The sequence below is a fragment of the Oryza brachyantha genome, chromosome 1 (assembly GCF_000231095.2).
Source record: "Oryza brachyantha chromosome 1, ObraRS2, whole genome shotgun sequence".
Taxonomy (NCBI): Eukaryota; Viridiplantae; Streptophyta; class Magnoliopsida; order Poales; family Poaceae; genus Oryza; species Oryza brachyantha.
Window position 1 is genome coordinate 16,797,137 of NC_023163.2, and position 16,573 is coordinate 16,813,709.

At 41.2% G+C, this 16,573-nt stretch overlaps 1 protein-coding gene across 2 annotated transcripts; it reads left to right on the forward strand.

The window, feature by feature from the left end:
* Positions 1-10,326: 10,326 nt before the first annotated feature.
* Positions 10,327-15,731, forward strand: LOC102713703 (probable protein phosphatase 2C 6). Of its 2 annotated transcripts, none has more exons than XM_006645972.3 (4): positions 10,327-11,136; positions 11,284-11,610; positions 11,703-11,808; positions 14,994-15,731. In XM_006645972.3, exons 1-4 carry the CDS (start codon positions 10,507-10,509, stop codon positions 15,332-15,334), a joined length of 1,404 nt encoding a protein of 467 aa, XP_006646035.3. In that variant the 5' UTR covers positions 10,327-10,506; the 3' UTR covers positions 15,335-15,731. The 2 variants fall into 2 exon arrangements, with proteins under 2 accessions (XP_006646035.3, XP_040380518.1); XM_040524584.1 differs by lacking the exon at positions 14,994-15,731 and adding an exon at positions 11,908-12,108.
* Positions 15,732-16,573: the final 842 nt, after the last annotated feature.

The following is a 16,573-nucleotide window of genomic DNA, read 5'->3' on the forward strand; positions in this document are numbered from 1 at the left end:
ACAGTCAGATGTTTACAAAGAAAATCTAATAAATTTAATATATTAAAAATTAATCACTAAATTGATTAAAAGATTTTAACATCTTCATAGTTTATATTATATATCATAAAAATATTTATATTTTAAAACAGAGATACCACATTATACTTAGGACATTCACAGCGGAGGTACTCCCCCATATGCCATGTAGAATCTACTCCGGATACTGCTTCTTTCATGGTGGAAGCTAGTCTAAATAGGACTCATAACAATTTTAATTAAGACCCACCACCTCTCTCTCCATCGCTCCCTCCTCTCTCTCCTCGTTAATCTCTCCCTCCCTACCGGTCCCATCCTCCCAACCCACCGGTCTCTCCCCGCAACGATGATGACGTTGACGTGGATCTGGCGATCCTCGCGATGATGACATTGATGCTGACGGCATGGATCTTACCTTCACCCTTCTTACCAGAGCCTCCTAGTCACCGGGACGTTCAACGAGAGCCTCTAGCGGGATGGAACGCGAGCGGACGCCAACGAGGCTTGGGCAGCGTGGATCAACGGGGGTGGCAACCTCGTCTTCAGCTCGATGGGTTTATGGCAACGCCCTCATCTTTAGCCTATCCCATGCCCCTCTCCCTAGCGATGGCGGATAAAATCTTGCGACAGTGATGCCGTCACCACGGACCTTGCGACGCCACCTCCACCGTCGGGCAGACCTTGCGACGCCACCGATGAACGGACCTTGCGACGACGACTACGGCGGACCTTGCGCGTGAGAGCGATTTTGGGAGATGCTACATGCCTGGGCCACACGGCGAGGAGGCAAGGTCGGGCAGTACCCAGCCCTAGCAGGTTCCTCACCGCACTCGAGGCCGGGATGCACGTTTCTTCGTCAAGGTCCAAGCAGCTTAGGGCGGGAGAAGGAGGCTAGGTGTCGCTAGCTGTCCTCCGTGGCGTGCAAAGGCCACGCGCCAAGTATTCGCAGTGTAAATGGCCTTAGCCGATATATGGCTATCGGCGCCGATGAGGGGAGAGAGAGAGAGCCGGGAGAGGGGGAGGAGAGAAAGAGAGGAGAGAGGGGAAAGAGAGCAGAGCCGACAATGAGAGAGAAGGAAAAGAGTGGGGAAAGTTAGAGTAAAAAAAGGTGTCAATTTTTTTCATGAAATCCACTTGAGGCATCATGTACTGTAGAAGATGTAGTTTTGTCCTACGTGACATGTTTGAACCACTCCATGTGAAGCTTGCACTGATATGCTCTTAGTGGGGAGCACTTCTGCCATGGACAGATGAACAGAAAATTGGCAACTGAAGGTGCCTGCTTGCAGCCTAGTACTCCTGGATTCAGATCAGGTGCTGTCATACTAGTGACGGCAACTTTGGCTGTACCCAGTCATCCAACCATTCAACAAACCATGGACGCTCCAGATTCATTGCTTGTTGCTTTTTCACTTTTTATTTACCCTTGACTCCAGCAGCTGCTTTTTGGAGGGAAAAAGGCAGAGAGAGAGTCAAGCTTGACGTCATTTTTACCATGGAAAGGGTATTTCGGCCCCAGTGGAGCGCATCCGTAACTGGATATTTTGTCCCGGTCCCTAACTGGGTATTGCATACCCGTCGGGTACCCATACCCGAGTACACACTCATCTAAATTATTATTGTATGACTTTTATATGGGTTGTATTGGGCTTAGGCCAATATATGCTTATTGGGCCTATTTTGATATAGGCATGAATAGCAGCAGCAGATTCCCCAACGGGTAACGGGGACGGGTATAGAGAGAATGTCTCCGTACCCGTCATACCCGTTGGGGATGGATTCTTGTCCATTTTGATATCCGCGGGGAGAGATATGATCTCATACCCATTCCCTAATGGAGTAAATACACATCGGTATCGGGTATCGGGCCCGTTGCCATCCCTATTGAAGATGTCATATTATCGCATAATTCATTCAAGAAACTTCAATGATATGCAGTCTTACAAAAACTACCATGTAAGTAAAGCTCATACATACTGTTGTAGTTCATCCCTAGTGCATCTAAAACAACTCACTGTGATCTTCTTAATTTGCAGGTTGTCAGTAGAACTTAGAAGCCATCGTATTGATTTTGGAAGATGATTAATCAACTTTTGGACCGTCAAAACTTTTGGATTTAGGTTACTTTGGCAGTAACTTTGCTAGTTGATATTAGATTTTTTTTTCCTCGTTGGATGAATTACACCCAACTTCTGAGAGAAAAGTTGAACACTCTAGCTCATTATGTCAGTTATGTGCAAAATATTATAAAGAGAAGTGTATTTCTATTTTGTTTTTAACTATATTTGGTATCTCTTAGAATTTTTAAAAATAAGATCAAAAAGAGAAAAACAAACAAGTAGTTATAGTAATCTTTGAAGCAGTTCGGTTCATAGTCAGTCAAATAGCTAAACGGTGAATGACGTAGTTGAATCTGGAGCATTCATTGTTTGTTGAACGGTTAGATAGCTGGGTACAGCTAAAGTTGCAGTCACTAGTGTGACAGCACCTGATGTGAACCCAGTACTCCTACTGTACACATCGTCTACTCCGAGCAGGCAGCAGCCCAGCAGAATCTCCTTTTTCAGGTAGGGTTGTGCCGGTTGATTGACGATTTTGCGCTCGCTTTGGTTCTTTCTGGAGGAGGATCAAAAGCAGGCCAAAAGCAGCTTCTGCTGCAAAAGCGATTCCTGGCCGATGCTTCCAGGAAAAGGGGCTCGATTTCACTGGAAAATCGTGCATTTCTGTTTTCGTTTTGGAAGAAACTGGCATGCAAATACGATGAACCATATAGGCTGTGTTCGTTTTGTGGAGATTTAGGGTAAGTTATAGAAAATATAAAAATAAATTATTATATGATTAATTAATTATTAATTATAAAAATTAAAATAGATTAATATTATATTTTAATGCAACTTTCCTATGAGAATTTTTTAAAAATCACACCGTTTAGCAGGTTGGAAAACCCATGCGTATACGTGAAAAACGAGTTCCTCTAGGTAAGTAGCAGGGACAGCCGCACGTGGCCATAGTAACAGTAATTATTCTGTTAAAAAGCCTACTTGTCCCCGCATGTTATAACATGGCAGATGTGTGACCAGTGCTAATACGGTTTTACTTTATTTTAATATATCTAGAATAAGATTTGAAAAATAGACCCTTCTTATGTTATATTCGAATGTAAACTTGTTGTTACGTTATTGACAGTGAAGTGGCAACAATGATTTTATATCCCGTTGCAGATGACAACTAACTATCTCTATGGTGTTATACAGACGGATCAACTATACTCCATTCCATCCGTATTTTAATAGATGACAGAGTTATCATTTTTACGCACGTTTAGCAATTCGTCTTATTTAAAAATTTAATATAATTAAAATATACTTAAGTAATAAATCAAGCACAACAAAATAAATGATAATTACATAATTTTTAATAAAACGGATGGATTAACTTGTGTCAAAAAATCAACAATATCATTTATTAAAATAAAAAAGAGTACAAACTTGAAATAGAGATAGTAGAATAATGAAAAGCCTAAATCTACCAAAACATTGAGAGGGAGGTGTGTCCCAGTGGACCCGGCAAATAACGTGTGGTTTCATAACCATGGCGGGGTGGCAACTGGCAACTATCATTCTATCGAGTGTTGCGCTACTTGTGCCAGCGGAAGGACTGCAAAATGTGCATTTGATGATGGATTGTGGTCACTCACTGGTTACTGTTCATAGGTTGAAGAGCTACTATGTGTTTTGCACCTCGAAGTCCAACCATTGAATTGAACAAGAGCAAGACTGCCTCGTATCATCTTATTAGGGTAATTTCAATACGGTTTTCGAATGGTGTCATGTGCTATGGTTCGCAACAGCTCCGTCATTGCTAAGAGGACGGTTTTTGGCTTATTCAGTAAAAAAAAATAATATATTTATAAACAAAAAATAATTTATAAGAAACTACGATAATAAAACCCTATGACTCTTAATTTAAAGTTAAAATTTTAATTTTTAGCTTATAATCATAAGTAGATGCGAAAAGATAATGATAAAATATTTGTTCTAAATCCGCCACACCATGATATAACATCAAGGGGATATAGTGTTTTTACTAATGAAAAATAAATTACGTGTAAAACTTTTATATATATGTTCACTGTGACTCAAAAGTAAAATTTATAAAATAAACCATGATTAAAAAACATGAAATGAAATTTAGAATAAAATTCCAAGAGCATCACTAATATATATGAACTACTTGGTACATATAGATGAGACCCATATGGGTGGTTTTTTGCTATTTTAATTTGCACGATGTATAAAAATAACAATAGACATAAGTTAAGATCCACAAATCACATCCAATAATCTCAGCTCTCTCACGAGAAAGAAGAGAGAGAAAAGAGATAATATATTTTAATCTATATGGATAGTCCTTATAGCTAAAAATATGTTACATGTAAGACACAAGTTGTCTAATTAACTGTGCATACAGGGTTTTATCTCTATAAAACTCATTTCATCTCTCTCTTTGTCAATACGATGTCACGTCATCAAAAATATCTACATAACACACTATTTATTACTCATAAAACTCTCACTGAGATTGGCCTAGGGACCACTTTTTAATACACAGTATGGATGCCGTAAGAGCAGGTACAATAGCAGACTATAAGCTAGCTATAAATATATTTTGAAGAGAAAAGAGAGGGGAAAGAGAGCAGTGACTACTAATTTGTAGCCAGCTGCAGCATGGGCTCTAAAACGCTTAGTGTGTATGACATGTAGGCACTTATATTAATGTTTTATAGATAACTATGGTATAAATTGGTTATTAGATTGACTATAGATAAATTAGAGCTAGCCGTTGTTTATACTGTTTGAACTTGCTCTAAGACCTCAAAACGATAAGAGCCTTCGGTCGTCATCAGCCACCGCATCGGTGTTAGTAAGGGCAAACCTACGTTCCAGTCCACGGCTACACGATGGAACTGTTCGTCCACGGCTCTTGTGATCAGTTCAAGATCCTTGGGCCCATTGGCTTTTGGGCTCGTGGCCTCGCGCAGCGATCGACTTTCAACCAGAAGGATGCTGTGTGGGTTCTGACACCAACGTGCCTCAACTGCTCATGCTACATGGAAAAGAAAGGATTTCTTTTTTTTCTGGATTTATAGCTAAAGATAAAAGTAAGGAAACTGGGGCTGTGTTGCATTTTAAGTATACGGTTTCATCCGTAAGGCACAGAGACTTTCTTCACATTTGGATTTACATAAAAGAAAACATGTTTTGTTGGAAAAGTTCTCCCAAGATATGTTTTTGGAGAACGTTAACGTTTGTTGGTTTATTTGGCAAAGAAAAAATAGAGTATGTTATAAGAAATTAATCAGTGTGTTGGATAATATAGAGCAGTGATATAATGGTTCGAATGTTTTTTTGTTTTATTATAATAGTAGTAAAATATTTAACATTTTAATGAGCCAGTTTTGAGAAATTAATAGAATAATTCATTTTCATGCGATAATGAATTAGGTAAGGAATGATACGAGTGCATGTTTGATTGCCGGCCACACTTTACCCATGATGAACCAATAAAAATGACACAATTGATATCATTAGCCACATCATGGCAAAACTAAGAAAATCTTTCCATATTTTTCTGAGTCATTGATACGTGTGACATTGAACCATATCTTTTCGCTACTACTTATGTTTATAAGCTAAAAATAAAATTTTCAACCTTAAATTTGAAGTTGATTTTAAGATTTTTTATCGTAGTTTATTTTTAGCCTTAGTTTATGGATCACTACAACATGTATATAAAAGTCTTAATTCATAATTTTTTTCCGTTTGTAAATTTGTCGTTTGGCTTTTTCAGTCACCCCATGACCTTATGGATGAGAATCTTGCCACTAATGTATCTGCAACCAAACAACTATTAAATTATTCAAAACTATCTAAAGTTACGGTGACAAACTTTATCAATTTTTTTATGAACAAACACCAAAAAGAACCGATGACCATATATCCTTTGGACCAAACACATCTTTAAGCCACAAGTGTTGAAAACTTGGAATTGCTCTCCCCAATCCCCATCGAGAGAGCAACTATTAGAAAGAAACACTCGTAGCAAGTTCAATAGCATAGCGAACTGTTGGCCCTAAATCATCTTTAGCCAACTTAATAGCCATTTATACGATAGACATATGCTACACAATTAATATCCGATCATATCTATCATACACACATGTGTCTTGAAGTCTGTACTGTAACTAACTAAAAATCCGCTGTTATTCTCTCGTCTCTCTTGTCACCTTAAAATATGGATTTACGTGCTCCTGCTCCTGGTACGATGGTGGTTGGTGCGATGAAGCCGCTTGTGGACGGACACGGTACACAGAGACACGCACCGGTCATTTTCACGGGAGATCTGCCCAAAAATCTCGCGGGGACCGGCCGCCAGGCGTCCGCCCGCCTTCCGCTGGCTCGCGAGCCCCTCTCGCCAGATTGGGCATCTCGCAATCTCCGCATGTCCGGTCTCTTCCGTTACTGGCTAGCGTAGTAGTAGTAGGATTTTTAGAGCGGCATTTGCCTTCCCCTTCGCTGTGGCCTGTGTGGTGGCACTGTTCCTGCCTGCCATGCTCATGAGAAAGAAAAAAGTTATTTTGTGACGGAGTTCTCTCTCAAAGTAAAAAAGGAAAACAGAAATGAACATCCTTATCGCTCACTTTAGAATATGATGACGAGGCAACTAAAACATCAGCTTTCATTCACAAGCCACATGTGCACAACATTCTCAACTATTATGTTTCAAGAATTCAGGGGGGAAAATACTTTCGGTTTTAACCATGTTGCAGGTTTAGACACATGACCATAGAAAACATATATACAGGATCTTGTAGTTTTTTTCAACTCCATATAGGCTTATACCAAATTTAAAACTTAAAGAATTTTTATATTGTATAGTATTTTTTAGAATGATAGAAATACACACGTAAAAGTTTTACCTATAAATAATTCTTTATTCTGTTTTGCCTAGGTTTAGAATAAAGAAAAGATAAGACCGTAAGAGTATCTTTACTTTCATTCATTTGAAAATATAACCATATCTAGAATTCAAGTTTTATGTCATAATATAAGCACCTCTATACTAATTCGCACGATTTTATTCGTTGTAATGATTCTGGAGTTAATCAGATGCTTAGAAATAAAATAAAATCAATCCAAAATTTTACTTCTCCTTAACTTAAGCCAAATAATCTAGAAAATTTATAATTTTAAAACCGAGGCGGTACTTATTTATTAAAAAAAAATCAAGGGGTTAAAAACCCGAATAACTTAATGTTTCACCTGTACTATTTTTTTTAAGTAAGCCGTAGCTTCATATATTAGATATTAATGGCTTCACAATCAGCCATTACCAAATCAAATAAACTAGGGGTGTAACATGCCACTCTACCACCTGGTTATCGCCAGAAACAAAACGAGCACACTCATGGGCTATCCTATTACAGTTTCTATCACCTGGTTATCGCCAGAAACAAAACGAGCACACTCATGGGCTATCCTATTACAGTTTCTATCGGCAAAACTAAGGGTTAAATCAGGGGCATTGTTCAGTTGAAAAATCAGAATTCTATTTAGGGTCTGTTTAGATTCATTTAAAATATTAAATGATAAATGATAAAAGTTTTGGTGACAAAAGTTTTGGTACGGCATTTTTGTAATAGAGGCATACAAAAGTTGCCTTTTTTTTATAAAAGTGAGAGATGGTCCGCATCCCTATGCGCTTTTTGATAAAATTTGCTACTCTAGACAGCCAAATGCCGAATACAAAGTTATCATTTTCTTACCTTAGTGTTTAGATTTATTTAAAAAATGCTTAAAAAATAAAACTTTTATCTGTGAACAGGGCCTTCGTAATAAAAAAAAACAAATCGCACGTACGGATTCAACGAACTTGATGAGGCGCTCGGCTCGAGCACCACCGGGCGGACCTGGCGGCGTACGCGTCGCAGCCCCGCGTCCGATGGGGGGACGCGTGGGTTTCCTCGGCCACGTGTTCCGCCGGGCCCACCGGCCGTGCCCACCTACCCACGTTTGACGTACTATTTCACCACGTGATGATCGGACCGACGGTCCGGATCGAACCGGTACTGCCCGCTGCTGGGGACCACCAGTCCACCACCTCCCCCGGAGCAGCAGAATCACCCTCACGGGGACGACGCTACTGGCACGGACAGGTGGGCCCAACGGCCCGACACGTTGGGTGGGGGGTACTTGCGGCATTGCAAAAAAGGAAAAAATATCACCCGCCTTTTCGGTTTTCGTGGTGAGGCGTGGAGACAGCACGACGCACATGGCGGCACGGCAAGGCGCAAGGATACACGCGATGTTTGCTGTGCGGCCGCATCGCCGTTTGATCGGGGTGTATATTTATTTCTGATAAAAGTCAAATACTTTATGGACTTTTTTATACATGTTTAATTATTTATCTTATTTAATTTTTTAAATATATAAAGTTACATAGATATATAAAAATATACTTAATAATAAGTAAAATAATATAAAAATAATTAGTAATTATGTAAATTTTTTAACAAGAAGGATGATCAAACGTGTATTAAAAAGCCAATGAAATATTATGTTTATAAAAAGATATAACTTGTAAATAAAATTTTTACAAACATGTTTTATAATGATCTAAAGCCAAATTTAATAAACAAACTTAAAAAATCTAAAATTTATTTTAAATTTAAGATTAAAAAATTTTACTTATAAACCCAAGCATAAAAAATGCTCCTAATATGGTGTCGCCCGTACAGAGAGAAGAGAAGGGGGCAGCGGCGCAGGCAGTGTCGCACTGTTGCCCTGCTCGTCACGTTGCCAGCTGCCGCCTCCACGTGGCGGCCGGAACAGCAGGAGTGTCACTTTCCAGGTTTCTTTTTCTTCCCTCCCCTTTTTCTCCACGCAAGCTGTTCGACAGTCTATTTTATCTGTAAATTTTTTCCGAAAATATCAGATTTTTGAACATTTAAAGAAAACATTAAACATAGATAAAAAACTAATTGCACAGTTACGAAAGAAATCTTGAGACAAATCTTTTAAGTCTAATTAGTCCATGATTAGCCATAAGCGCTACAGTAACCAACATGTGCTAATAACGGATTAATTAGGCTCAAAAGATTTGTTTTTTCATTCGTGTTCAAAAACCCCTTCCGACATCTGATCCATCATTTGACGTGACACTTCTCCTAAAATTTTTCTCAATCTAACACACCACCATAGTTCACTCAAAAAAAATTGCTGGACACTTTTTAGCCTAACACAATTCCTGCCGAAAATATATATAGCCTACTGAGAGCAGGTACAATACAGACGTAAGGCATCTATAAAAATATTTTAAAAAGATAAGAGGGGATAGAGAAAAGAGATCGGCTACTAATTTATAGCTATCTGCACTTGAATTTCAAGACACAGTGTGTGTATGACATGTGAGAGTATTACATGTGAGACTATATATTAATGTTTTATAGATAAGTATTGTATAAATTAACTATTAAATTAAATATATATATATATATATATATATATATATATATATATATATATATATGAATTGGGGCTAATCGGCTATAATGTCGAAGTTGCTCTAAAACTGGCCGAAAAGGCAGCGAGAGTGTGACATCATCCAACAGAGGACATTTGTCCAGCGCAGCGCACACACAGGAGTGAGAGGGACGGCGCCAAAGCTGCAGCTCTCCACTTCTCTAGCACCGCACAGCTGCACGAGGCCGCGACACGTGCCCCCCGCCCCCAAGGCGCTGCGCGCTGCTCGCGGCGCCGCACCCGATCCCGCGATCCCGTCCCCACCACCCCGGCTGCGCGCGGCCGACACCTGTCCCCCCCAACACACGCGGCGCGCACGCAAAAAGTGGGCGTAGCTTTCCCACTTCTCTGCCTCCCTCCGCTCTCACTCCGCTGCTGCTACAGTAAAAAGTCGTCTTCAGTATTCTCTCTCCTCTTCCGCGGGGGATCCGTGTCGCTGACATGTGGGCCCATGCACGGTGGGGCCCACGTGTCAGCCTCAGTGTCCCCCTGACTTCAAGTCAGAGGAACCTCTTCCGAGCGGGGACGGGTGCGCCTCGCCTCGTGTCCGTGGGTGTGTGCGTGCGCGCGCGCGCGCGAGGCCGCGTGTTTTTGCCCTGCGGTTGCTGCGCGCGCGCGCGGGATTTTACTTCGTTCCTCGCGGCGGGAGGGGGCGCACGCGACGCGCCAGCCGCGCGTGGGTGCGTTGGCGTGCTCGAGGTGAGGTGTTGGGGGGGGGGGGGGGGGGGATCGGGGGGCGGTAGGGGCAGATCTGGAGGCACATGAGGCGGCGCCGGAGAGGAGGAGGAGGGGAGAGTGGGTGGTGTAGTGTGGGAGACGGAGGCGATGCGGTGCGGCGCGGGTGGTGATCCTGGAGGCGGTTGTGGTGGCGAGTGAGGCGGCGGCGGTGGCGGAGGAGGGGGGCGGGATGGAGGATGTGGCCGTGGCCGCGGTTGCCCCGGCGGCGGCGCCGGTGTTCGGCCCCGCCGCCGCGGCTGGGCTCACACTGATCGCCGCGGCGGCCGCGGACCCGATCGCGGCCGTCGTGGCGGGGGCAGCCATGGACGGGGTGGGTGTGACCGTGCCGCCGGTCAGGACGGCGTCGGCGGTGGAGGACGACGCGATGGCGCCGGGAGGGGAGGAAGCGGGGGAGGCGTCGGCGGTGGGGAGCCCGTGCTCGGTGACCAGCGACTGCAGCAGCGTGGCCAGCGCGGATTTCGAGGGCGTGGGGCTCGGCTTCTTCGGGGCGGCGGCGGATGGCGCCGCCGCTATGGTGTTCGAGGATTCGGCGGCGTCAGCGGCCACCGTCGAGGCAGAGGCACGCGTCGCGGCCGGGGCCAGGAGCGTCTTCGCCGTCGAGTGCGTGCCACTGTGGGGGCACACGTCAATATGTGGCCGCCGCCCAGAAATGGAGGACGCCGTCGCCCCGGTGCCCAGATTCTTCGACATACCGCTATGGATGCTCACCGGCAACTCTGTGGTCGACGGTCTCGACCCCATGTCGTTCCGCCTCCCAGCACACTTCTTTGGTGTCTACGACGGCCACGGTGGCGCACAGGTAAGACCGCCATTAATGACATACCAAATACTCCTCCTAGTATGCCACTACGGATTGCGCAATTAATTTTGGTTGCAATTGAAACCGTAAGCACGAACCGAACAACTTCCGTACAATTACAGTAGATTTTGCCCGGCTCGTGCTCAGGTTGCGAATTACTGTCGGGAGCGGCTCCACGCAGCGTTGGTGGAGGAGCTGAGCAGGATAGAGGGTTCTGTGTCCGCTGCTAACTTGGGATCTGTGGAGTTCAAGAAGAAGTGGGAAGAGGCGTTTGTGGACTGCTTCTCTAGGGTGGATGACGAGGTGGGAGGCAGTGCGAGCAGGGGGGCAGATCCTGTAGCACCTGAGACCGTGGGATCTACGGCTGTGGTCGCTGTGATCTGCTCCTCGCACATCATCGTAGCTAATTGTGGTGACTCACGGGCGGTGCTCTGTCGTGGCAAGCTGCCTGTGCCACTATCAGTGGATCACAAAGTAAGCTTCCATGCCTGTGAGATTGCTTGCACTGAACTTTGGTTCACATATTAACTTGATGTTGATTGTCTTTCTCTTGGTATGTGCTTCAGCCTAACAGGGAGGATGAATATGCAAGGATTGAGGCAGAAGGTGGCAAGGTCATACAGTGGAATGGCTATAGAGTTTTTGGGGTTCTTGCCATGTCGCGGTCAATAGGTACACATACCATTCTTTTTCAGAAATGCGTCTTGTTGATATAGTGGAAGTAACCATGGTTTACTATTCTCATTGGATGCTATTGATATTTTATTTTAGATAATGGATTAAAACCATGCCTCTACATCCAACTTGAATTTATACGGCCGAGGATGCTATTGACATGTTCCAGCAATTTACGTGCTATTTCATTTAGTTCTTGACCAGCAGCTTGATACCTTTTTGTTTGGGTGATATACCAACTGCAATGCTGTTTAATGTTAATCTTTGCTGAACAATAATCATGACTTTTGTTTGGCTATTTGGTTCAGGCGATTGCATTTCCATTTGACCTGACCGCATGCTCATGCCAGGACTTTGTTACACTACTATTTTGCATTTCTTAGAGGTTGTCTAGTCTGTCACAGTGAAGGAAAAGGAAATGAACGATGAATTTAAGGGCCAGAATAAAAGAACCATCAGTACTGCAAGGAAGATGCTCTACTTGTTTGTCTATTTTTTTTGTTAATATGGTATTGATTGGTGAGCCTGCCAAACATTTGCATTACTGAACACAAAAGTTTAATAAGGGCTAATTCATAGAAAGTAATTTCTTTACCTAACAACTATTCATGGATTTTGGATTAGCCAGTACCTGTGTTCATTCTTCCGGACTCCGGTTTTATGCACACTGTCACTTGCGTATCATATGGTCTTGATCCTCTCCAATTTATGTTTGCTCCAAGCACCTCATGAGTCATGACTTGGTATTCCCAAAATTCAAGGCCAGCATGATGGACCATAACAAAATTGCACTGTTTATTGGAAGTTAGAACTTTCTATTGATTATGGAATAAGCATCCCATAAACATCATTATTTCTTAAGCATCCAAGAAATGGTCTTATTATAAAATTTCAATTCAGAAAGTACCTTATGCTCAAGTGATTCTTATTCTTATTCCACTTAGTCCGCGTTTGATAGTGGGGGGAGGAGGGTTAGTTATCCGGCGCGGAAAACATAGTAATAAATTAGTACATGATTAATTGATTATTAATTATAAAAATTGTAAAATAGATTAATATGATTTTTTAAAATAATTTTCCTATAAAAAATTTTCGCAAAAAGTACACCGTTTAATAGTTCGGGAAATGTGCGTGCGGAAAACGAGGGAATTTAGGGTAAGAAATAGGAGGGCTGAACGTGGCCTTATTCAGTTCCATCACGAGCTTCTTCTGTCTAAGAAAGATGGTGGCCCCACTATCCATGTTTTGTTGCCTACTACTCCATCCTAGAAAAAGAGGATTTCTAGGTTTTGTACTTGGAACGTTTGACCATCCGTCTTATTTGAAAAATTTATTAAAAAATTAAAAAAAATTAGTCGCACGTAAAGTACTATTCATGTTTTATCATGTAGTAACAATAAAAATATTAATCATAAAAAAATTCAAATAAGACGAAGAGTCAAAAATTCGATCCAAAAACTCAGAAATTCGCTTATTTTGGGACGGAGGTGGTATTATTGTAGCACTAAGGTAATTGAAAAACAAACCTAGCTAATAGCACATGGAGCTTTATCTTAAGGAAACATTATAACACTATTTGACTAAGAGGTTTGTCCTGATATTGAATAAACAAACATAGAAAAAAAGTCTGTGCACTACAAATCGATTTGTTTTTATTTCGGTTGAGCCCTTTATGTATAGGAGTATATTCCATATCCCATGTCTCTGCTTAACAGTTGTGTATTCAACAGTATATATTAAAGTGAGGTTTCAACAGGTCTTGTGGGCCATCTGCCATTCAAAATTTATATTTGGAGCAGTACTAGCAGTAATGATATAGAGCTTTTGTGTTCACTTTCTGTAGATGTCATAGATTAACAGCATATGTTAGGAACATTTCACTTGATCTCTAATTGGCGATACACATGTTGGTTGTTCGACTTCCCTTAAATGCCAACAGCAGCATAGTATTTTAGGATCATTTTGCTAGCCATGTAATTAATAATGTAACTTTTGGTGTCTGATTTTCCTTAAATGTCAAAGAATAGCAGCGTGCATTAGGCATTCTTCCTAGCTCTGTAATGTTCCCACAGAGATGACTGGAAAGTACCACTCACTAGCTACTGTTAAATCGAGGTGCAAAGCTATTTCTAGTGATATAATTCGACTTTTAAATAATCATTTCATCAGAAAGGTTTAGTAGGCAATGCTTTATTGATCCATGGTTGATCAGGAAGGCAATTGTGGCAACGTAGCAAATGCACCGCTCACTATCCACTGATTTTGAGGCTGTGAGCTTGTGATTTCTATGTTAGGCAACTATCTGATTTTTAGTTATTTCATCTTTGGTCCTTCTAACATCTCATTGTCATGTGTATCAATCCCAGGGTATTCATTTCTGAAGTGTTCATGTTGAATCTCTTTTCGTAAATGAGAGCATATCTATTTATGAAGTTCCTGCCAACCTTTCTTTATCCTTTTTGGGTAGGCATTAGTGTGTTTTTGCTCTGTGTTCCCCCACCGCTGCAATGCTAACCAGTGAACACTGCACATTCATGTAGTGTTCAATCCTATTGTCCTATATTTTTTTGAGATGGCTACATTGGTATGCCAAGTTTTATTTCATCCACAACATGTTAATAGGGTATGACTATAAGTATAGTGACAAAAGGGATGCGTGCGGATGATCTTACTTCACAGAGTCCTTATAGGTGAGGATGCGGTTGTTATTACTTTGCAGCACTCTGTAATCTTTAAACTGAGGCTAGAACTGCTTCAGATCCTTATTTGTTACTAGAAGCGCGAGATGCAAAGTTGAACAATATATGGATTGGTAAATGAATGTAAATTCTATGCCCCCATGGTATTATCTCATTTTATGATTTTGTTGGATGTTTTCATGAACCTCTTTGGATCTTTGGTCTACTCTACCAGTTCAATTATAGATTCATCTTCTGAACCGACATTTATGTTATTACCCTTGCTTTGTCAATAGATACTGTGGTTGATGCACCTCTTTATTATTGAGCGTTCAATAACTGTTGGCCAATTGTTTGGTAAACGCAATTTCTTGTTGTAAACTAGCTGTTACTGTTCATTTTGCTCGTCAATCAGCCAACAGCTTTTATCATGCAATCTTTCAATCTTCTCAAGAATTCATTATGCAAAAACATCTCATCCTTCATGTGTTGTGTCTGTTACAGGTGACAGATATCTCAAGCCATGGATAATCCCGGTCCCTGAGGTCACTATTGTTCCTCGAGCAAAGGATGATGAATGTCTTGTTCTTGCTAGCGATGGTCTTTGGGACGTAATGTCAAATGAAGAGGTATGTGATGTTGCCCGCAAGCGAATACTACTATGGCATAAAAAGAATGGCTCGAACTCATCATCAGCCCCACGAAGCGGTGACTCATCAGACCCAGCAGCTGAAGCAGCTGCTGAATGCTTGTCAAAGCTTGCTCTCCAGAAGGGGAGCAAGGACAACATTAGCGTCATTGTCGTTGACCTCAAGGCACATAGGAAGTTCAAGAGCAAAAGCTAACATCTGCTTGATGAACAGCAACAGTGACAAATTTCTAGGGATCTACCGATTTGGAGAATCCAAATTCGATCAATTTAGTGCACTCCTTTTAGTACACGACTTAGCCCAGTTCTCACGCTATTTTCTTTTACCATTTGAGCCTCCAAGGGCTGTATTCATCATGTATACGGTACAGATTGCGAAATCCGCACCGGGGTTTATGTTTTCCGATGGCGGTGATCATCCCCGTTTTCTGTTCTTCTTTCGTTGTTGCCCCCCTTATTCTTTTTGTTAAGCTGGGCCATCATGTATCTGGCAATGTATATTTAAGCCTGTAGGGTACAAAGAAACTCTGAGTGGTATAAAGGATGATGTACGGCCTTCTCAACTAAGAATCGGGTCCGGATCACCTTGTATTCTCAAAACTAAATGGAAGCAACGATCTGTACAGAGACTCGAAACTAGAGTACATCTTTAATTGACAGAATTAACAATAGACAAGAATTTAGTTCCAAACTAGGGACTCCCTCCGGGTTCTTTTTTACACCGGTTTTTTTTACGCTGTTTGACTTTTTAATATATGTTTGATTCTTATTCAAAGTTTTGTCTAAATATATAAAATAATAAATTATATTTAAAGTTATTTTAGTAATAAATTAAATTACAATAAAATAGATAATAAATATATAAATTTTTGAATACGCTGTTTGACTTTTTAATATATGTTTGATTCTTATTCAAAGTTTTGTCTAAATATATAAAATAATAAATCATACTTAAAGTTATTTTAGTAATAAACTAAATTATAATAAAATAGATAATAAATATATAAATTTTTTGAATAAAATGAAGAGTTAAAGGCGTTAAAAAAAATCAGAGGGAGTACATATCATACGTGAAGTTGCAATCGGAATAAGAAGACGAGTAGGCTTCAAGCCACATAAGTCTGCAAATGAACTGAAAACACATTTTCATGATCTGAACACAAAGAAGGGTAACTAGCGTATCAACTGATGGGGGATTGAGATTCTATTCAGAGCATACATAATGTAAAAAGGAAAGCGTGTTGAAGGTTAATTCGAGGGCAACTCTGAACAAAATGACCTTTTTAGGGAACTGACTAATGACAGTCAGAGGTCGATGTCAAACAAATTTACAATCATCATGAACAAATTACTTCCAATTTCCGAAGGAATACCACCTCGTCGTCATTACTCTCACGAAAAACCCAACATGCTATACCCGTGGGAAAAGAACAAG